Source organism: Stegostoma tigrinum, chromosome 23 (assembly GCF_030684315.1).
Source record: "Stegostoma tigrinum isolate sSteTig4 chromosome 23, sSteTig4.hap1, whole genome shotgun sequence".
Taxonomy (NCBI): domain Eukaryota; kingdom Metazoa; phylum Chordata; class Chondrichthyes; order Orectolobiformes; family Stegostomatidae; genus Stegostoma; species Stegostoma tigrinum.
Genome location: NC_081376.1, coordinates 5,223,993 through 5,247,892, shown reverse-complemented (window position 1 = coordinate 5,247,892; position 23,900 = coordinate 5,223,993). Strand labels below are relative to the sequence as shown.

The 23,900-nt window shown below is 45.0% G+C and overlaps 1 protein-coding gene across 1 annotated transcript in view; it reads right to left on the bottom strand.

Annotated features, from left to right (window-relative positions):
* Positions 1-1,749: 1,749 nt before the first annotated feature.
* The window catches only part of LOC125462405 (uncharacterized protein C16orf96-like), a 98,240-nt gene continuing 76,089 nt past the window's right edge, over positions 1,750-23,900 (bottom strand). The window contains exons 15-21 of the mRNA XM_048552449.2: positions 22,698-22,797; positions 19,585-19,671; positions 16,834-16,917; positions 15,683-15,727; positions 14,438-14,497; positions 7,842-7,934; positions 1,750-2,281 (exon numbers count right to left, since the gene is read on the bottom strand). Coding sequence (XP_048408406.1) covers positions 2,205-2,281; positions 7,842-7,934; positions 14,438-14,497; positions 15,683-15,727; positions 16,834-16,917; positions 19,585-19,671; positions 22,698-22,797 — 546 coding nt within the window. The 3' untranslated portion in view covers positions 1,750-2,204. The remainder of the gene's footprint in view (positions 2,282-7,841; positions 7,935-14,437; positions 14,498-15,682; positions 15,728-16,833; positions 16,918-19,584; positions 19,672-22,697; positions 22,798-23,900) is intronic.

Below are 23,900 nucleotides of genomic sequence, written 5' to 3'. Positions count from 1 at the left end.
GCAGAGTCCATCCCAGTCAATGAGAACTTACTTAAAAATCTTGTAGTTGCACAGTCAGCCATTGAAGGCATGCTGCACCCTAGTGGGTAGTTTCATTAAAAGTGCAGCTTTCAGCACACACTTGTCAGAACCCAGGCTTTGGCTTTACACAGAGCTTTAACCCTGAGTATTCCCTTAATAATGAAACTGTTTTCATTGTGTTACAATGAGTGCAGTTGCCTGGGGTTGTCACAGTAATAGTAACCGACACATGGCCTTTCCCATACAGTGTAAACACATGATGGCAGAAGTGCTTTATAAATCAAACAAACTCAACAAAACATTAAAGAAAGTTTCACATGAGCCCAAGGGAACTGAACGACTGTGAAAATCCATTAGAACATGGATGGTGGGGGTCCACAAAAAAGTGAGATTGCTTTTTGTGGCTGGGCCACAAAAGCGTCTATTTACTCCCATCTTTGTCTTGCAATGTGGAAAATTTAAACAAATCTCCCTGTTTGGAGGCTGCAAATCACCCCTGTGCTGTAAGCAAATGGTTGACATACTGAAGCACCTTATAATGGACTTCTGCCGTATGGAAACGAGTGACCTGGAGATGGGGTGGGATCCAAAGGAACAAATCTTGCCAAATTAAGGATATGCTCCATAGCTGGAGTGAGGTCTCTCGAGCTGTCCAGGACACCCATTTATTAACAAGGGCAGCTTTTCTCATCCCAATGACAGCAATTCAGTGCTGGAATGGATCAGAAAGGCTCATCAGAAAACTAACATGAGGATAAAATTGGAATAATAACTTGTCCCCATCAGTGAGGAGAGTTCTGAAAAGTTCATTTGAATAGATGAATTCAGGGAGGAGGAGCATTCAGTCTCGAAAACAGCATCTCCTTCCTTAAGAGGTATTAAAAACTATTTTCATCATTGTACAGGTGGCATACAGTAACAACTTTATTCTATACATAATGATCAAAGTGAAATGTAAAAAAAAATCTACCAGCATCTTTTAAGTGAAAACATTGCATTGAGATGTCACTGAAAATCTTAAAACACAAGCCTATTAACTCCAGAAATAAATGGCAAAATTCAATGCAAGTTAGACAATACTAGGAGAGATGGCAGTGGTTTAATAAGAAGGGAAAGTAACAGAGCATGGAGAAAACAGCAGGAAGATTAAAAGTTTAGAGAGATGTGTTGGCACTTGGGTAAGCTGTACACTGAGGGGAGGGTGTTGGAATATTAAAACCACAGGAAGGTTGGCTTCTCTCATCTTCTTTGAAAAAATACGCAATAAATTTAGACTGCAAGATACTGAGCTCTTGAGGTCAAAGCAGTTGCATTGCACTGGCCTAAGACATAAGCAGGCAATTGTGATCGTGTATTACTTATTGAGTTGATGGTGAGTCCGTTTCTGTAACTCGGGGTGAACGAAAGGCTCTGCTCACATCTCCTGAATTAGCCTTAGATTCATATCTCCCGAAATGAGGTTAATAATGTCCACACTCAGGAATGACAAGGAAGAACTGGTTTGTCAGGAGAGTTGAGGAAGGTGGTGGGGGTGGGGGGTGAAAATCAAAATGAAGGTTTTGCCCGTTAGTTGGTGAGCTTGAAAGGAAACATCTGGAGCAACGTGATAAACTTAAAAGATAACAAAGTGTGGAGCTGGATGAACACAGCAGGCCAAGCAGCATCTCAGGAACACAAAAGCTTTTGTGCTCCTGAGACGCTGCTTGGCCTGCTGTGTTCATCCAGCTCCACACTTTGTTATCTTGTATTCTCCAGCATCTGCAGTTCCCATTATCTCTGATAAACTTAAAACATTGGCTGCTGTGCTCAAGAACAAAGGTGTCTTTGAACTACACAGTTTTCAAGGAAAAGCAAACAAATATTGACACTGTTCAGGAATATTAAATCCCATGATCTAGAGACCGAAAGTAACCCTGCCTATTTCCATCTGTGTAGAATTTTATTAATTTCCAAACGTGACGTCAGCCAGGCAGCTACAAATCCCAGGCTGTTACAATTAAATGGAATATTAATAACAATTGCAGTGTTAATGGCAAAAATGACCTTCTGAGTGAATATCCTGTAGTTTGTTGGGTAACAGGAGTGAAGATGTATTTACTTCCCTTCAGTTTCACTGTTCAAGTCAGATTAGGATTCATATTCCTTTCGATATTGAACATCTGAGCAGCTGTTCTCCGACTCTCCTACTGAGATGGGTTTGGACAAGGCGGTTCAGCAGGGTGAGGAGGACAGGGCTGTTCACTGACACGAGGTGGGCATGCTGGAAAACATCACCAGAAAGAAAAAATTACCGAGAGCCACTGCAAGCATGTTATGCACTAATAAGGAATCTGAACTCAAGTCATTCCCAGTTCTGAACAGTCCTTCGACTCAGTGCCAATAAACAGCTCTGAAAGACGAAGCAGAATCCACAAGGGATTCAAACTTTTCTCCGATCGAATAAAAAACCCCAAAGAACTTCAGATACTGTAAATCCGACTAAGCAGAGATTGCTGGAGAAGCTCTGCAGGTCTAGCAGTATCTGTGGAGAGAGAAAGCAGAATCAATGTTTCAGGTCCAAACAGAATACGGTAGACTAGATTGAGTGAAGTGCAGGTAAAGTGCTGCTTCACCTGGAAGATGTGTCTGGGGCCTGAATGGCAAGGAGGGAAGAAGTTAGGTGTTACACCTTCCGCAGGTGCAGGGGGAGAGCCAGTGGGTGTGTCGGGAAGAGGAGGAGTGGGCCAGAGTGTCCCAAAGGGACAGGAGGGGAATATGTGCCTGATGGTGGCATCTCGCTGGAGGTGGCGTAAATGGCGTAATGATCCTCTGGATGCTGTTGGGATGGAGGCAAGGACAATGGGGTCCCAACTGCTGTTGTGGGAGGGAAGAGAGTGGGAAGAGGGCCAAAGTATGGGAGATGGGCTGGACCCGACTGAGGGCCCTGTCAACCAGTGTGCTGGGGAATCCTCAGTTGAGGAAGAAAGTGGACATTTCGGAGGCCCCCTTGTCAAATTTGGCATCATTGAAACAGATGCAACGGAGGTCGAATAGAGGCTTTACAGGAAGTAAGGTGAGAAGGTGTATAGTGTGGGAGTCAGTGGGTTTGTAGTGGATATTGGTGGCCAGCCTCTCCCCGAAATGGAACCAGAGATGTCAAGGAAGGGAAGGGAAGGGAGGAGTCACAGATGGACCAGGTGAAGGTGAGGGCAGGGTGGAAATTGGAAGCAAAATTGATAGATTTTCCCCAATTCCAGATGAGATATAGAAGCAGCACTGATGATGTCATTGATGTACCGGAGAAAGAGTTGTGGGAGAGGGCCAGAACAGGACTGGAACGAGGAATGTTCCACGTAGCCCACAGAGAGACAGGCATAACGGGGGCCCATGCAGGTGCCCAAAGCCACACCTTTGGCCTGAGGGAAGTGAAAGGAGTTAAAGAAGAAGTTGTTCACAGTGAGGACAAGTTTAGTCAGATGGAGGAGGCTGGCGGTAGATGCGGTGGGTCAGGCCTTTCATCTCGGAGGAAGCAGAGAGCCTGGTGGGGGACGGGCATGGAACGGGATTGCACGTCCGTGATTGGAGCCCACAGACCGAAAGTTCTCAAACTGACGGAAAGCATCAGAGGAATCGCAGATTTAAGTGGGAAAGGGTGAGGAGAGAAAAATAATCAAAGTGAGATAGGAAGAGATGAGTTGTGTGGGGCAGCAGCAGGCAGAAACAGCGGCAGTCCTGTTTGTGGACTTTGGGCAGAGGCGAGCTGTGCAGAACTGGGGGACTATGAGCTTGGAGGCAGTGGGGATGGAGTAAGGGGGGAGGTCACCAAATGTAATTAGTGACCATTATGGACACAGCGGCCATGATGGGGGTCAGGGTCTGGGGGAGATAGAAGGAGGTGTATGAGTGCTGGCACATAGTAGTGTAGCGATCAGTCTGCCAGACAACAGCACCACCTTTATCGGCAGGCTTGGATCTGACAGCACAGTGTGCAGTCAGTTCAGAGAGAGAGCTAAGTTGAATGGGTAAGAGGCCAGAGAAACTGAGGTGATCAGTGTCACATTGACACTCTTCACTGAAGCTAGTCTTCACCGCTCATAATGTGGTCTCCCCTACACTGGGGAGACGAAGCACTGACTGAACACCCACTTTGCAGAACTCCTGCATTCTGTCTGCTAAAATGACCCTGAACTTTCTGTTGCCTACCACTTAAACACACGTCCATGTTTCCTGGCCAACATCTCTCCCTCTCTCAGGCTCGCTGCATTGTTCCACGTGGCCTCAGCGCAAACTGGAAGAACAAGATCTCATTTTTTTGCTTGGCAACCCTCTCCAGCCTTCAGGACTCAATATCAAGTTCAACAATTTTGGAGCCTGGGCACCTTCTCCCAAGTCCTTACCCCAACCCCCACACACCAGGCGTCATCGCATGGACTGCTACTACCACCAGCAACCCATTGTCAGTCAGCCACTAATGGACTCCATTAGCAGTTCTTCATTCTCCCAAGCTGACCTTCACCCATTCCTTTGTCTGCTCAACTGTTGTTGTTTCTCTCTGTCTCTCTCTCTCTCTGGACTCCATCTCCACCTCCGTTTACTCCTACCGCCCCACTTCATCTTCGGCATATATACCAACTTTTCCCTAGCCACTATCAGTTCTGAGGAAAGGTCACTGGATCCAAAATGTTGACTCTGCTTTCTCTCCATAGACACTACCAGACCTGCTGAGTTTCTCCAGCAATTTCTGGGTTTTTTTTACCTTTGATAAATACAGTTTGCTTTGGAGGTGGTAACAGTAAATGTACTCAGTGGCAATGCCGAAGTCACTCCCAGACCAAAGACAATCTCTGGCATGAGTAAGAATGTGTGTTGGCCTTTAAGTAGTTCCACTGCTCCACCAGCCATACCCACGACAAGCAAACCTTCTCCAGCAAGCACCGTCCAGTCAAAACATACAGCAGTTTCATGAAATGTCCCTGAACATTGATATCGATCAAATATTAGAGGAAAACGTGTTTGTCAGGAGATTTTAGCTTCCTCCAGTTTGTATGTGTCAGAATGGTTTAGAAATAGTTGGTGATGCCTCTTCTGGAGTATTGTGTCCAGTTCGCCCTGTTATAGGAAGTATTAAGCTGGAGAGGTTTCTGAAGAGATTTACCAGGATGTTGCCAGGAATACAGGGTTTGAGTCATAAGGAGAGGTTGGATAGGCTGGGACTTTCATCTCGGAGGAAGCAGAGAGCCTGGTGGGGGACGGGCATGGAACGGGATTGCACGTCCGTGATTGGAGCCCACAGACCGAAAGTTCTCAAACTGATGGAAAGCATCAGAGGAATCGCAGATATAAGTGGGAAAGGGTGAGGAGAGAAAAATAATCAAATTGAGATAGGGAGAGATGAGTTGTGTGGGGCAGGAGCAGGCAGAAACAGCGGCAGTCCTGTTTGTGGACTTTGGGCAGAGGCGAGCTGTGCAGAACTGGGGGACTATGAGTAACGAACTCTTGAAGTACTGGTGTACAGTTTGGGGAGATTACATATTCAGAAATCTGCACTGTTGATGCTTCAATAACTGTGCCAGAATGCTGTTCTCTGTGTGGAGCACATTCTTAGTACAATCACTTGGTTTGTCTTAGATTTAATGTGTAACTATCCCAGTACTCTGCTTGTGGTAGTGGTGCTATTTTATGTCAACTTTATAAGGCTCTAGTTCGGCCTCATTTAGAATACTGTGTCCAGTTTTGGGCCCCACACCTCAGGAAGGACATACTGGCGCTGGAGCGTGTCCAGCGGAGATTCACACGGATGATCCCTGGAATGGTAGGCCTAACGCACGATGAATGGGTGAGGATCCTGGGATTGTATTCATTAGGGTTTAGAAGATTATGGGGAGATCTAATAGAAACTAACAAGATAATGCGTGGCTTCGAAAGAGTGGATGCTGGGAAGTTGTTTCCGTTAGGCGGGGAGGCTAGGACCCGTGGGCACAGTCTTGGAATTAGAAGGGGTCAATTTAGAATGGAAATGAGGAGACATTTCTTCAGCCAGAGAGTGGTGGGCTTGTGGAATTCATTGCCACGGAGCACAGTGGAGGCTGGGACGTTAAATGTCTTCAAGGCAGAGATTGATAAATTCTTGATCTCACAAGGAATCAAGGGCTACAGGGAGAGTGCAGGGAAGTGGAGTTGAAATTCCCATCAGCCATGATTTAAATGGCGGAGTGGACCTGATGGGCCGAATGGCCTTACTTCCACTCCTATGTCTTATGGTCTTATGTCTCTGTACTACAGTGAGGGAGCACAGATCTGTAACCACTGTGTCAGGTCCACATCAGTATCGGCAGGCTGACAGCACTTACACATGAACACTCTGGCAATGAAGGTCCCCCGGAGTCACCCACTCCAGTAGAAGCTCCAACATAGCGTTGGGAACTGATATTCCATTTTGGTGTACAAAATAAAAACAGAATAATTTGATGTCTTGTAATTGCCAGCAAGTGGCGATGGCAGGGGCTGGGCACCTGGAGCGGGGGATTTGGGTGGTTGCCCTGGCAGAACTCTGGTGATCAGTAGCGCTATGGAAATGGCTGGGGGCCTGGAGCAGCACCAGAGCGGGACACTGGTGACCTGTGACACCAGGTGTCTGGTGGGCACGGAAGACAGTTGGCAGTGAGACGGGAGCAAGGGATGGGGGTGGGGGTGGTGGTCAAGAGATCAAGCTCAGCATGGGAGAGAGGATGGTGACCAGCGGCTGGATGGCAGTGCGGAGATACAGGGATCAAGAGATCGAGTCCAGCACAGGGTGGAGTGGGGAGTGGGGGATCGGGCCTTTGTGGGGAAGCCCAGCTAAAGAAGGTCTGTGATCTGCAACTTTAACTTTATTCATAATATAATGATGCTGTTGCTTTAAGAGGTTATTTTGCCCTGCTTTTTCTTGAACAGAGGTTGTAAGATGTACCAGGCAGGCTACGAAAACCACTACAGTAAACAGCTTGTGGGGCCTTGGGTTTGTTATTTTATAAAAGTTGGAACAATAAAAGCAGCCTGGCTGGGTGTGGCCAGCTCTCATAGACCAGGATTTCCTAGCTTTTAGTTAGTTTTCAGGTTTAGCCTTAAGCAGTTGCTGTTGTGGGCTTCAGGAAGTGGAAGCTATCTTTTCCCTCTCTCGGAAGCTGGGATTTCTCTCTGCTGCCGAGCTACCTGTGAGGCAAATCCGTTATTTTTCTGGATTTTCCTGTTCATCGAGGGGTGTGCTTATGGGATGTTATTATATTGGAGCAGTTAATTAGTAAAAGTTACTGCAACTGTTATTCTGTTAAGTTTTCCAGTAGAGTTATTGGAAATAATTTATTCTAAATTCCTCTTTCTTTGGTCCTAATTTAATGTAGTGTTTAAATAAATTGTGTTTTGCTTAAATTCAAGTATTTGACCAGTTGCATTGCATCTGGAACTCTGCATCTCACACTTGTCTTTAGAATAAGCAAAACTTAGGGTCTAGGCTATCTTCTTAAAATATTTTGAAGGTGTCTGGTCTGGTCCATAATATTATTTAATCCTTTATACTGAGAAGAACTTTAATATTGAACTTCTAACATATTTCTTTATTTCCTACATTTTTTAATCTGAGGTTTTGTACCTAGGTGCCTTGTACCCCAGATGATGCCATGAGTGGTGGCATTAGAAATTTCTCACTGTATTCCTGCACCCCAGTACTTGAGTACATGTGACAATAAAACCTAATCTAATCTAAGATTCATACTGTTCCTTTGGAGCGCAGCATTCTGTTTCAAAGGGAAGGTGACCACACTTGAACTAGTTTAATAACTGATGGAAGGAAATGACCAACTCACCGGTTGGTTTAGCATTGCAACTGGCCATGCTCAACCGATTGGTATCTTCGGCTGTATTCTGGGGAGGGCAAAATACTTTCACCGAACCTCTTCCTTAAAACGATCAACACAACAAATTGTTATTTCATCACCCTCTGTCCAGAATAATTTGAATGATTAAGTAAGTAATATTCAATAATCATAATTAATTATAAATAAAGCGTGATTTGGCAATACCCTGTTCATTATCCACTTTTTAAAACGCAGGGTTTACCATAAGTTTACACGACTAGGCTGAGACAGTTTTTACTGACATCTGACAATGACAAATTCACTGTTCTATTTATAAAGCTTTAAATTAAGTGATTCAAATTCACTCATTTATCGTGACTTCATACTAACTCACAGCATTTTTATTCGATACAGAAATAATTGAACAACCTGCGACATAACTCTGCCATGTGTCAGCGTTGGAGATATTGCACAGACAGTCACATACTAAAGCCCACAGGGATGCGATAACTGATGACTGCAACACCGTATGACTGACACTTTAACACTGCCGGTATAAATATAGAGATTTTAAAATTGTATTCAATCTAGTTTTAGGCTCGAACTGAGGGTATCAGCAAACAGACGTCCACACCTTTCAATAAACAACTCAGCCATAAAGATTTGCTGAAATATACATCCGTAAATATTTTATAGAAACCACCACCCCGACAAAAGTAAACACTGTACAATTCTGAAGATTAAAATGCTCACCACTGGCCAAAATGTCATCCATTGAATGGTTGAAACATCTTCCCTGAAATGATCTCCCATTCATCTGTGAAGCCTATGGTTTGAGATTCATTCCCCTCGTTCCTGAGTGAGAGGATTCAAACAGTATCAGGCTCCCAGAATGTGGGAGTTTGATTCTGTGCATATTCTCAGGTGAACAAATTCTTGTAATTTACCAGTGTCAGTGTTCATACTTCTCCGATACTCAGACTCATAGATAAATAGCTCAGAAGGAGGCCATATGGCCCATCACATCCGGTCCAGTCAAAGATCCGACTACACTCATCCCATTTTCCAGGTTGTGACCCGTACCTCTGAAAGCAACGGCAATACAAGTGAATATCTAAATACTGCCTCAATGCTACCAGTGTTTTTGACTCACTACTCTTTCAGGCAGTGACTTACAGACTCATACCACTTTATGCCCCTTGATTATTGACCCTCTACTGATGGATTTTTCTATCTACCTTATCTATGCCCCTTATAATCTTAGACACCTCTGAACCTTTGTTACTCCCAGAAAAAAAACAACTCCAGCCTATCCAATCTTTCCTCACAGCTCAGATTCTCCAGCCCAGGCACCGTCCTGGTAAATCACATCTGCAGTCTCTCCTGTGTAATCACATCCTTCTCATAAAGTTGCCAGAACTGTGTGCAGTAATTCAGAGTTTCATACAGTTCCTGCATAACCATCCTGCTCTTGTATCCTACACATCATCTGTTAAAAGGCAAGTATCCCAAATACTTGCTAAATCACCTTATCTAGCCACCCTGCTACCTTCAGGGATCTATGGATATGCACACCAAGGTCCCTCTGGTCTTCAGTACTTCTAGGTTTTTCTTTTACCTTTTTTATTTCAAAAATATACTTTATTCATGTAAAAATTGGATATATATAAATATATATTATATATACACATGCGCATAGTCATCAATGCAGTTCAGTTCTGTACAGTAATATATCAAAGAAAACAAACAAACATTGGAGTTTGACCTAATCCAAATAAACCAAAGGCATCTCTTACTTCAGCCACACTAAATTTACATGTATCTGAGGCAGCTGGAGGGTTCAATAACTGAATAGACACCTATTTAACTTCAGCAGGAAGACCTCAGACAGGAATCTTGCCCCACCGAGCCTTGGCAGAAGCTTTAGTGCATCCCTCAGCATGAAGTCCTGGACCTTGGAATGTGCCACTCTGCAACACTCAGTCAATGTCAGCTCCTTGCTCTGGAAGACCAATCAGGTTTGGGCAGGCGGGCCAAACAGCATCTGTCACCAGAATGATAGTCCTCCAGGTGCAGTCAGTGTTTGTCTCAGGGTGTCCCAGGGAACTGATCATTATGCACAGAGTTTTGAGTCATGGAGGTGCTTGGGGTGAGCCTACTATTCATGCAGTAATCTTTTGCCTTATTAGCCTTCCCCAAGTGCATTGCCTCACACTTTTCCATTGAGCAGAAACTCAACTGGACTAGCCATATGAACAGTGTGGCTGCAACAGCAGGTCAGAGGTCAGCAATACTGCGGCGAGTAACTCACCTATTGACTCCTCAAGGCCTGCCCACCATCTACAAGGCACAAGTCAGGTGTGTGATGGAACACTCCCCACTTGCCCTGGGTGGGTATAGCTCCAACAATTCTCATGAAACTTGACACCATCCAGGACAAAGCAGCCCGCTTGATTGGCGCCACATCCACAAACATTCACTCCCTCCACCACTGACGCTCAGTAGCTGCAGTGTGTACTGTCTACAAGATGCCCTGCAGAAATTTACCAAAGATCCTCAGACAGCACCTTCCAAATCCACGGCTACTTCCATCTAGAAGGACAAGGGCAGCAGATATATGGGAACACCATCACCTCCAAGTTCCGCTTCAAGTTACTCACTGTCCTGACGGAGAAATATATCACTGTTCCTTCACTGTAGCTGGGTCAAAATCCTGGAATTCCCTCCCTCATGATGTTGTGGGTTAGTCTATATGGACTGTAGTGGTTCAAGGCAGCAGCTCACCATCACCTTCTTAAGGGAAACTAGGAACTGGCAATAAATACTGGCCCAGCTAGCAATGTCACAAATTTCTCCAATGAATGAACAAAATAAGGGAATCTCCTCACCAATGCTTGAAAGCCAGTCAGGCTACCACAGACTAGACAGTCAGTCGAGATGCCAAATGGCCACTAATCCAGTATATCTCAAGATCCCTCATCTGGGGAAGCACACAAACTCTATGAAAAAAGATATCATTCTTACTTCATGCAGCACTTATGAGTATGATTAGCATGCATTAATTTTAAGATGTTGCCTATGAAGTGTTTCTGTGGTAGCTGTGAATTCAGCAAACTTTGAGGGTGGTGTGTATTGGACTTAGCGAGTGGGATGAAAGGTCTTTGTTGGGAGATGGGTAGGCAGGCCCACTTGAAGTTGGTGTATGGTTTAGAAGTATGTTCAGTTGGGAACTCACATACAACTGTGAATACTGCATTCTGAATCAGATCATTACCAGCTCCTGTTTACAGTTACATCCTCAGCTCATTAGGATTCCCCCTCTTCCTGCACTGCAGAGTGCTCCGTCCCTCTCTTCCTGGACTAGACAGTGCTCAGTTACCCTCTTCCTGCAGTGGATAGCGCTCCGCCCCTCTCTTCTTGCATTGGACAGTGCTCTGTCCCCCTGTTCCTGCACTGGACAGTGCTCTGTCCCCCTGTTCCTGCACTGGACAGTGCTCAGTCGCCCATTTCCTGCACTGGACAGTGCTCTGTCTCCCTGTTCCTGCACTGGACAGTGCTCAGTCACCCATTTCCTGCACTGGACAGTGCTCAGTCGCCCTCTTCCTGCACTGGACAGTGCTCAGTCGCCCATTTCCTGCATTGGACAGTGCTCTGTCCCCCTGTTCCTGCACTGGACAGTGCTCAGTCACCCATTTCCTGCACTGGACAGTGCTCAGTCACCCTCTTCCTGCACTGGACAGTGCTCAGTCGCCCTCTTCCTGCACTGGACAGTGCTCAGTCGCCCATTTCCTGCACTGGACAGTGCTCTGTCTCCCTCTTCCTGCACTGGACAGTGCTCTGTCTCCCTCTTCCTGCACTGGACAGTGCTCTGTCGCCGTCTTCCTGCACTGGATAGTGCTCTACACCTCCATCTTCCTGCACAGGACAGTGCTCAGTCGCCCATTTCCTCCACTGGACAGTGTTCTGTTACCTTCCTTCTGCACCCTCAGAAACACACTCGCACATACAGACACGTGTGCATCCTCAGAAACACACTCAAACATACAGACACTTGTGCACTCTCAGAAACACACACGCACATACACGTGTGCACCCTCAGAAACACACTCAAACATACAGACATTTGAGCACCCTCAGAAACATACTCGCGCACAGACACACACGTGTACCCCCTCAGAAACACAATCGCACACATAGCACACAGACACGTGTGCACCCTCGGAAACACACTTCCACACAAAGACACGTGCACCCTCAGAAACACACTTGCACACACAGACACGTGCACCCTCAGAAACACACTCGCACACACAGACACGTGAGCACGCTCAGAAACACACTCGCACACACAGACACGTGAGCACGCTCAGAAACACACTCGCACACACAGACATGTGTGCGTCCTCAGAAACATGCTCACATACACAGAAACGTGTCCACCTTCAAAAACACACTCGCACACATTCACGTGAGCACACTCAGAAACACACTCGCACACACAGACACACGTGCACCTTCAGAAACATGCTCACATGCTCACATACACAGAAACGTGTGCACTTTCAGAAACACTCGCACACACAGACACGTGGGCACACTCAGAAACACACTCGCACACACAGACACGTGTGCACCTTCAGAAACACACTCGCACCTACAGACACGTATGCACCCTCAGAAACAGACTCACACACACAGACACGTGAGCACGCTCAGAAACACACTCGCACACACAGACATGTGAGCACGCTCAGAAACACACTCACACACACAGACACGTGTGCACCTTCAGAAACACACTCGCACACACAGACACGTGAGCACGCTCAGAAACACACTCGCACACACAGACATGTGTGCGCCCTCAGAAACATGCTCACATACACAGAAATGTGTGCACCTTCAGAAACACACTCACACATACAGGCACGTGAGCACACTCAGAAACACACTCGCACACACAGACACGCGTGCACCTTAAGAAACATGCTCACATGCTCACATACACAGAAACGTGTGCACTTTCAGAAACACACTCGCACACACAGACACGTGGGCACCTTCAGAAACACACTCGCACACACAGACACGTGAGCACGCTCAGAAACACACTCGCACACACAGACACATGTGCACCATCAGAAATACACTCGCACACGCAGACACGTGTGCACCCTCAGAAACACACTCGCACACACAGACACGTGTGCACCCTCGGAAACACACTCGCACACACAGACACGTGTGCACCCTCGGAAACACACTCGCACACACAGACACGTGTGCATCCTCGGAAACACACTCGCACACACAGACTCGTGAGCACCCTCAGAAACACACTCGCACACACAGACACGTGAGTACCCTCAGAAACACACTCGCACACACAGACATGCGTGCACCCTCAGAAACACACTCGCACAGTCACGTGTGCAACCTCAGAAACACACTCGCCCACACAGACACGTGTGCGCCCTCAGAAACACACTCGCCCACACAGACACGTGTGCACCTTCAAAAACACGCTCACATACACAGAAATGTCTGCACCTTCAGAAACACACTCGCGCACACAGACACGTGAGCACACTCAGAAACACACTTGCCCACACAGACACGTGTGCACCTTCAGAAACACACTCGCACATACAGGCACGTGAGCACACTCAGAAACACACTCGCACACACAGACACACGTGCACACTCACACACACCCGGACATACAGACACATGTGCAGACTCAGAATCGCACACACTCAGACACACATGAACCCTCAGAACACACTCACACATTCAGACACACATGCACACTCAGAGACGCACACACATATGTGCACATGCACACAGACAGGCATGCACCCTCAGAGACACTCACACATATGGGCACGCATACACAGACATACATCAACACAGCCTGCCGTGTTCATCCAGCTCCACACTTTGTTACCTTAAATACGTGTTGGGGCAGCTACAGCTTTCACCATGGCAACACTGGGGTTACAGAGACAGGGTCTGGGTGGGATGCTGTTTAGATGGTTAGTGTAGACTCAATGGGTTCAATGGTCTCTATCTGCAATTCTATGAACACCCTGGCCAATCAGTCAGATCGCCAACCCACCGACCTGGATTCTCCTGTCGTGTAAACATTATTACAACAGTTTGAAATTTGGAATTCTTACATTTGTCCTGATGACTCACAACAAAACATTGAGGCAACAAGTCTCTCTGTCCAACAAACTTCAAGTTCTGTACTAATTTACAAAAAATACCACAAACTTCTAATGTGCAAATATTACACTCATTAGATACTAATTTTATACTTTATCTTACAAACGCTGATATTAAAACCATGTTTACAACAAAACAGATCAAAACACCCTACACTAACTGGATTACAGAACTCTTTACAACTAGCACATTGTTGAAACAGCAGAGGTAATATAAACTAAATGAAGGCTTATTGTGGGAAAGGAAATAGTACAGTGAGTGTTTAACTTCACTTGACTTTTAGGAGTTAGATTTAAATAATATTCTCATGTCTACTCAGCAGCTCTCAGCAAATTATTGATTAAATTAAACATTCTTTTTCATTATATTAGAAAGACCTGGGCATCGGCTTGAAGCATCTTGGTCTGGAGGCTTTGGACATGAAGAATCTGCCATGGCTGTAAACATCAACAAAGTTGGAATTGTATAAATGCTTAGACTCATATTATGTACTATATACATACATATAGTATATGCTGCATAAAGACATCTTGTGAACATACCCTATATTAATATAATGTAAATTGCAATGAATTTTAAGTAAAAACAACTTGTATTTATAAAGCAACTTACAGAATCATAGAATCCCTAAAGTGTGGAAACATTCGGCTCATTGTGTCCATGCCAACCCTCCAAAGAGCTTCTCATCTAAAACCACACCCCCTACCCTATCACTGTAACCCTGCATAGTCCATGGTCAATCCACCCTAACCTGCACATCTTTGGACTGTGGGAGAAAACCGGAGCACCCAGAGGAAATCCACGCAGACACAGGGAGAATGTGCGAACTCCACACAGACAGCCGCCCGAGGGTTGAACTGAACCTGGGTCCCTGGTGCTGTGGGGCACCACTGAGCCACCATACCACCCAAATAATACAGATCATGAGTATTCTCAGAGGAGGGTTATAAAATAAGATTTCACACTGAACTACATAACAGTGATGTAAGGGCTAGTGACCAAATGTGGTAAGTGAGATAGTTTTTCAGAAGACCTTTAAAGAAGGGACCAAGGTAGACGGGTTTAGGGAGGGTAAAGCAGACCTTAAGGCCCAGATAACAAAATGCATCGCCACCAACAGTGAAGCTAATCAAAGGAGGATTCTGAAGGAGCTAAAATACGATGAGTATGAGCATCTGGGAAGGGTTGGTGGAAACTTCAGAAACAGAGCGGTCAAGGAGGGACTTGGAGGATGAGAACTTTCAAAATTTGCCCTTTACTGTTAATTATCTACATTTTAATTTCCAGAGTCAGGGATCTGAAGTAAAGTCAGATTTTACTGAGATGTGGAATGTGGATGGTCCAGCACTAATTTGGAGAATTCTTTTATTTAAAAAACTGGACCCATTGGTCTCAATATTCCCTGGTGGCAGATCCTAACTGCAGAGTGTTAATCATAGAACAGGGGATTCCCAACAGTGCGGCCACAGCCCAAGATTAAACTGGGGTCACATCGGGAAGAGACTGGAAAGCACAGACATAAAACCTACACCATAATTATCCTCTTGCCCGTGTTCTGTCTTTCCTAATTTCTGTTTAAAAGGATTAGCACTGTGTAATTCTAAGGGCTGAGTTATAATTACCCATGTTTCCTGAATCTTGTCCTGGTTGTTGAGGGCACAATGAAGCTGAAAAAGAAAATCCAATTCAGAATTCTCACCAACAATCACATTATAATCCTCTCAAATGCAGTTGGAATAGTTACATACTAGTAACAGGTGGAATCTTATGCCAGTGTTGGGCATCTTGCAATGAGTGCAGGGTAAGTGACAACCCCATGGTGAACCTTTCTCCAGGATCAGGATACCAGGAGTGGTGCCCATCCCGACAGCCAATCAGAGGCATTCCATCCACCAGCTTCAACATTCATGCCCTTTGCCCCCATGACGCCCTGTAGCAGCAGTGTGTACCACCTACATGATGCACATAGACAGCACCTTCCGAACCCACAACCACCTCAAAGGCCAAGGGGAGCAGGTACATGGGAACACCACCACCTCAATGTTCCCCTCCAAGCCACTCACCATCCTCACTTGGGAATATATTGCTGTTCCTTCATTGTCACTGGGTCAAAATCCTGTAACTCCTTCCCTGAAGATCTCCACAATGCAAGACTGCAGTGGTTCAAGAAGGCAGCTCACCACCATCTTCTCAAGGGCAACTCGGAATGAGTAAGGCAAGCTGGGCCAGCCCTGGTGGTCACATCCCAGGAATGAATGAGAGAAAAAAGCACCCAAATAGACTTAATATATTAGTCTGTAATTACTTTCATCAGAAGGGAATTTTCACTTCGGCTTAGTAGGCCTGACTTTCTCATCAGTAACCCAGATTGATTAGCTGGAGTCAGGGGGCAGCCCTGGAATATAGAGGGAGATAATGAAGTCTAGAAAGACTGGGCTAGTGCTGAGTTCAGTTCAGTGGCAGCACACAAGACACAAGAACTAGGAGCAGGATTAGCCTCAAGAGCCTTGGAATTGGCTGTGTGGCTGATGTTCAGCCTCAAACCCCCAACACTCAATTCCCAGAATTGGAATGGCGTCACTTTTTTTAAAGTTTATGCTCTTGGCCCACTGGACCCGAACACTCTCCATGCATTGCCCTCCAAAACCTATGCTGGAGGTATTCGTTAACTTGGTGGGGAGGAAGCCTGCGCTGAAGGCCACGTTTCCAGTCCCCTCTGCTCAGCCGTCTCCCATTCAAAACATCATTCACATTCATGGGGAAAAAGACAAACCCAGGCATCGGCACACATTCGAAACTTCTTGAGGCACAGGCTTCTGCTGTGTAGAACAGATATCACCAGAACGAGGAGGCATACCTGAGAAACAGAAAATAAATCCATTTTTCATCGAGGTCTCAACAACATATACCCAGCCCAGAAATCCCTCGGTAATATTAGAAACCGTTCCCTTGGATTCCAGTATGATAGGCATTAACCCATTTCAACAAATAGTTTAAAATATTGCACAGACTGTCATGACAATTGTGATCCAAGTTATCGTGTAATTGATTTGGCATCTTAACAATAAAAAAAACCACTTGGCAAAACCAAACACTCGCTGCCAACCAGCTGCTTGGATAGAGTCACTTTCAGAGAGACCCAGCGTGTAGACAGGAAAATAAAACAGCCACTGGATTTAAACACAGGCATTCAGAGAAATAACTTGCCTGCAGCAACAGACTTTGCATCCCGATCGCACAACCCCACCATATGTGTATACAGAATAACAGTTGTATTTTGTCAGTCAACTTTATATTTTTGTCTGAGCAAGTTTTGTTCGCAATAAATCCAACTTTTGTTAATCAAGGAACTAGGCTTCATTTTTCTGATGCTGAGCTACATACAGACAGATCTATATAAGACTGGCAGCACGTCTGCCTTTTCAAAATGAGACTGAGTTGTGACGAATGGAGGAATGGAACACAGAAAGGAATCAGTTCAAACTCCTCAGTTGGTTGTAAAGTTTAACACCCTGTTATAATCTCAAATCTTAAACAATTTACACGTACCAATATGCTTGTAGCGAATCTATCATCCTAATTTTCCCACAGAAAATTCAACAGCATTAACTCATTTAAGGAGAAAAATGCATTCCAACTTTTTAAATTGTTGTATATCAGACAGGCAGAGAGGTGATGGTACAATGGCATTATCACTGGACTAATAATTCAGAGCCCTAAGCTAATATTCTGGGCACATGGGTTTGAATGTAGCATAGCATATGGTGAAATTTTATAAATAATATTATTGAAGAAACACACACAATCTGGTTCACTAAAATTCTGGAAGGAAGCTTGCGAATCCTATCTGGTCGTGCCTGCACGTGACTTCAGAGCCACGGCAGTGTGGTCGATTCCTTACTGGTTTCTGATGTGACTTTGAGAGCCACTCAGTTGCATCAAAATGAAAGGGATGAAACTGGATGGACCAGCTGACATCAGAAACCAGGTACCAGATATGACAACAGTGACTCAAGCCTTGTTGACCCTGCAAAGTCCTCTTTTCTAACATCCATGGGCCTGTCTCAAAGGCTAGTTGAGTGATGGTCTATGACAGTCACAGAATTATAACTTGCAATGTTCCAGAGCCAACATCATCACCCTAGGTTCCTCATTTTAGGGCAGATGCAGGAGCGGTTGTGGCACAGTATACAGCCAGGAAGGCGTTGTCCTCAATATTTACTCTGAAACCCAACTCATGGACATCTTTCAATTCTGTTGTATACTATAGGGCTCTGGGCAAGGAAATGTTCTGCAGATTATCATCTGCTTTGCCTGATGAAGGAGAACTTCTCATGTTGAACATCACTCGGAGAAAACACTGACACAGTGGCATGTGTGTAGAATGTACTCTGTGTGGAGGAGGAGGCGGTGGGGTGCTCAACATTGATCACTGAGCTCCATAGCTTTGAGACTCTGTCTGCAGGAGGTGGTGAGGAAGCCAACAAGAAACAAACTTCACCACATCCTTAACAAGCTGCCTGTCACCGATGCATCTATCCACTGGGCCACTGTGCTGCCCTATATGTTAGCTTGGTGTTTAGGATTAGGAGCCCAGCAACATTTCCCTTTGGATTGGGTTGGGTTATTACAGAAATAATTTTGCTTTAAATTAAGTGAAAAAAACCACACGTTTAAAAACGTGTCCTCCTTATCTTAGCATGTTAAAGGCATGGGGAATTTAAGGTCTTAGCGAAAATTTGTAGCTCAGTTGTGGATGCATTTGCTCACCGAGCCATTTGTTCTCAATGGAGTGCAGATGTTTCGTTACTGTTCTAGGCAACATCATCTGTGCAACGTCTGATTGAAGCATTGGTGTTTTGCTCCATTCCAAATTTATATGATCCTCTGGTGTGGTGGGTCACGTCACTGCCAGTTCTGTTTCTCAGCAGCGGTCTGTATACGGGGTCTATTTCTATATGTTTGTTAATGAAGTTCCCTGTTGAGAACCAGGTCTCCAGGAATTCCCTTGCATGTCTGTTGCTTGCACTCAGATAGAGAAGGCCATCAGTTCGAACGGGACAAAGTGACTGTACTGGGAGAAGGGTACAACAGACATGCAAGGGAAATTCTGGAGGTCCGGCTCTTAATCCATTAACAGACAAGTAGAAATAGACCCGTATACAGACTGCTGCCGAAAAATGGAACTGTAAGTGACAAAACCCACCAAGCCAGAGGATCATATAAATTTGGAATAGAGCAGAACACCAACACTTCAGTCAGAGGTTGGACTGATGATGTTGCCTAGAACAGTAGTGAAAATCTGCATACCACAGGAACAACTGGCTTGGTGAGCAAATGCATCCACAACTGAGTTACAAATTTTCACTAAGACCTTAAATCCCAGACCTTTAACATGCTAAGATAAGGAGGGCATGTAAATCACACAATGTACAAGATCCAAAGGTTCCACACATGATTATATGAAAAAGCAATGGTACATTACAACCACATTTAAGGCCAGTTTGTATAGTGAGAAACTTACAGCTTTGATTGCAGTAAACACATCTTGGAGTAACTGGGAAGGACTCTGGTCGAGGTGCATGTTGCTTTGTTCCACTCAGTTTCTTCTCTGCAGGTAAATTAAGATGTGTTGATAGATAGTCATGGAATTTTGCAAACATTAAACTTCACACCCACTGCCCCATCATCATAAACTGCCCACTTGCATCCCACAGTGGGCACCACACTTATAATGCAGGTATTTTACATTCAAACGGAAACTGATTGGATCATGTAGATTATGGTTATTGATCTTGTCTGTTGGCTAGACTGTCATAACTAGTTAGACCATAAGGCTGTAAGATAATAGGAACAGGATTAGACCATTTGACTCAGAGTCTGTTCTACTATTCGATTGTGGTTGATGTGTTTCTCAACCTCATTCTTTGCCTTCTCCCTGTAACCATTAATCCCCTTACTAATTAAGAGCCTATCTATCTCTGTCTTAAATACACTTTAATTACTTGAACTCCACAACCTTCTGTGATAATGAGTTCCACAGGTTCATCTCCCATTGGCTGTAGAAATTCCTTCTCATCTCAGTTCCAAAGGGTCATCCCTTCACTCTGAGGATGTGCCCTCAGATCCTAGTCTCTCTTACTGGTGGAAACATCTTCTCCATGTCCACAGTATCCAGGCCTCTCAGTATTCTGTAAGTTTCAATCAGATCCCCCCATATCCCTCTAAACTCCATCGAGTACAGACCCCAGAGTCCTCAACTGCTCCTCATATGACAAGCCCTTCATTCCTGAAATGATTCTTGTGAACCTTCTTTATAACCCTTTCAAGGCCAATGTATCCTTCCTTAGATACGGGGCCCAAAATATAGAAAGTAAAATTCAGAAAATAATCTATGCCTCTATTTTTCCTACTAAAGTACATAACCCCACGCTTTCTCACAGTGTATTCCATCTGCTACTTTGTTGCCCACACTTCTAGCCCACTCTCCAAGTCCTTCTGCAGCCTCCCTACTTCCTCAACACTTAGCTGTGTGTCATCTGCAAACTGAGTAACAAAGCCCTCAGTTCCTATGTCCAGATTGTTAATGTAAACAGCTGTGGGCCCAAAACTGAATGCAGCAGAGCCCCACTAGTTGCTACCTTGAAATAGACCCCTTTATCGCAACTCTCTGCCTTCTGCCAGCTCTATTCATGCTGGTACCTTGCTGTCTACACCATACACTCTTATCCTATTTAGCAGCATCCTGTGTGACACCTTGCTAACATTAAATTAAAATTAGTTAAAACTAACAGTTCAACAAAAATAAACAAGGTGCTGCAAACACTCAGCAGATAGAGAAACAGAGTCAATGCAAGACCCCTACTCACCAATTCCTTATTCCATCAAGCAGGAGTTATACCAGCTCCAGTTTGGAGGTGGTCATGGTGTGAGGGTCAAGGTTGAAATTGCCAGAAACAGAAGTGGATGGGAGTCCCAGAATCTTGAGACTGTTCTTTTTAAAGACCTCTGGAATCTGATTGACTCTGCTAAAACATGAGTCAACATTTCACCTCCACGAGGCTCCTTGGCCAAGCGTCATCAAATTGAAATGTTAATTGGGTTTCTCTCTCCAAAGATGCTGACTATTCTCTGGATGTAATTTATATTTGAATGTACAGCAATGTTAAATGCGTGGACCAAAATGTGGTGTGGGAAGATGGAGGTTGCAGGAACAGCAACTCATATTCCGCTTGGGAACCCTACAGCCCAACGGAATAATGTGTGAAGCTTGTGAAATCTTCAAAATCTCCCCTTCCCCTACAGCATCCCAAAAACCAGCCCAGCTTGTCCCCGCCTCCCTAACCTGTTCTTCCTCTCACCTACCCCCTCTTCCCACCTCAAGCCGCACTTCCATTTCCTACCTAGTAACCTCATCCCGCCCCCTTGACCTGTCTGTCCTCCCCAGACTGATCTATCCCCTCCCTACCTCCCCACCTATACTCTCCTCTCCACCTATCTTCTCCTCTATCCATCTTCGGTCCGCCTCACCCTCTCTCCCTATTTATTCCAGTTCCCTCTCCCCATCCCCCTCTCTGATGATGGGTCCAGGCCCGAAACATCAGCTTTTGTGCCCCTAAGATGCTGCTTGGCCTGCTGTGTTCATCCAGCCCCACACTTTGTTATCTTGGATTCTGCAGTTCCCATTATCTCTGGGAAGATGGGGTGTTCATTTATATGACACTGTCACTTGTTCTCAGGGAAAAGAGACCTTTTCCATTTTAAACAGACTCCACCTGGCAAATTATATAACCAGGGTTGGCATTACCATCGCTGAAGCCCCATTATAAACACGCTGTGGGTCACCACTAACCAGAAAATGAACTGGACCAGACATCTAAATACAGTGGCTACATGAGCAGGTCAAAGGAAAACTACAGAGAGTAACTCATCTCCTGACTCCTCAATGCCAGTGTATCATCCACAAGGAACAAGTCAGGAATGTGACGGAATACTCCCCACTTGCCTGGATGGGTGCAGCCCCAACAACGCTCAAGAAGCTTGACACCATCCAGGACAAAGCAGCCCACTTGATTGGCACTACATCCACAAGTATCCACTCCCTCCATCACTGACACTCAGTAACAGCAGTGTATACTGTCTAAAGGATGCACTGCAGAAATTCACCAAAGATCCTTAGCCAGCCCCTTCCAAACCCACGACCACTTCCACCCAGAAGGACAAGGGCAGCAGATATATGGGAATGCTAGCACCTGCATGTTCCCCTCCAAGGCATTCACCATCCTGACTTGGAAATATACCTTTGGTGTTGCTGGGTTAAAATCCTGGAATGCCCTTCTCAATGGGATTGTGGGTCAAACTACAGCATATGAACTGCAACTCAAGTCGGCAGCTCACCACCACCTTTTCAGGGGCAATTAGGGATGGGGCAATAAATGCTGGCCCAGTCAACAACACCCACATCCCACAAAGGAATAAGGAAACCTAAACTCCCCTGCTGGGGTGGGCAACTTTATGAGTTCAAATTGGCTAGTCATGTACTGTACACAGAGTATAATGGGTTAAAAGGAATTACTGTTAGCATCAGCCAGCAGACAGCTATCGCAATGTAGGAAGTAGAACAAAAGAATCTTCTACCTAAGGGCTCCTCATCTTGTATTTGATGTATTGTTGGAAGTTTGGAGTCTAGCCGACCTTTGTACATGACACCATCTATCCCCTGAAGTTCTACCTCTTCCTGACAACAGAGCAGAAAAAACAAATCAATAATTAAACATTTATCATTCAACAGTTTTAAAATGAAGGCCAACTCTTAAGAAAATACTTCAAATTCAGAATCGCAACAAACTGCTTTTGTTTAATGGGGAATTTCTCTAGCCCACAGCTTTTTTTTGGTATTAGATTATATCCAATACTATAAATTGCAAAACATCACAAGAAAGAATGAACTGCTTTCACTGTAATATATCTTTTGTCAGCATGAAAATCATGGTGCAAAGTTGGTAGCATGGTGGCTTGGTGGTTAGCACTGTGCTCACACAGTAGCAGGGATCTGGGTTCAATTCCATCCTCCGTGTTGAGTTTGCACATTCTCCCTGTGTCTGTGCGGGTTTCCACTGGGTGTTCTGGCTTCCTCCAACAGACCAAAACTGAGCAGATTAGTTGGATTAGCCATGCTAAATTACTCACGGTGCACAGGCTAGGTGGATTAGCCATGGGAAACCCAGGGATAAAGGTCGGCTTGGGTGGGATGCTCCTTTGAGGGTTAGTGTGGACTTGATGGACAGAAAGACTGCTCCCACAGTGCAGGGATTCTATGAGGTGCTATGTTTTCCATGAGATGGTGTGAATTGACATAATATTTGTCAAACAAATGTGACTGACTCTACTTCAAGCTATGTTGTCATTGGGCAAAGATTGCAAAGCATAAATAATCACAACTTAATTAATTATCATTGGAAAACCTTATCAATATTTTCTCTCAGACAGTACGTGGGCGCTTCTAGGGCAGTGGCAGTGTCTATCTCTGCTCAGAAGATCAGGGTTAACTCATACCTCCCTGACAGATGTGTAATAACATGTCCAAACAAACTGGTAAAAGTAATTTATGACATTGGTCACACTGCTGAAGGCAAGATTTTCTATGTGTTTGATGTCTAGGGGCTTCTGTCATTAAGATTGGCACATTATCACAAACTGCTTCATATTGTTAAAAATCTCACTCTTAAATGTCAGGCGGGTATTGTGAGTAAGTGGTTTGCTTGGTCATTTCAGAAGGTAGTCAAGAATCAACCATATTGCTGTGGATCCAGAGTCACACATAGGCCAGACCAGGTAAGG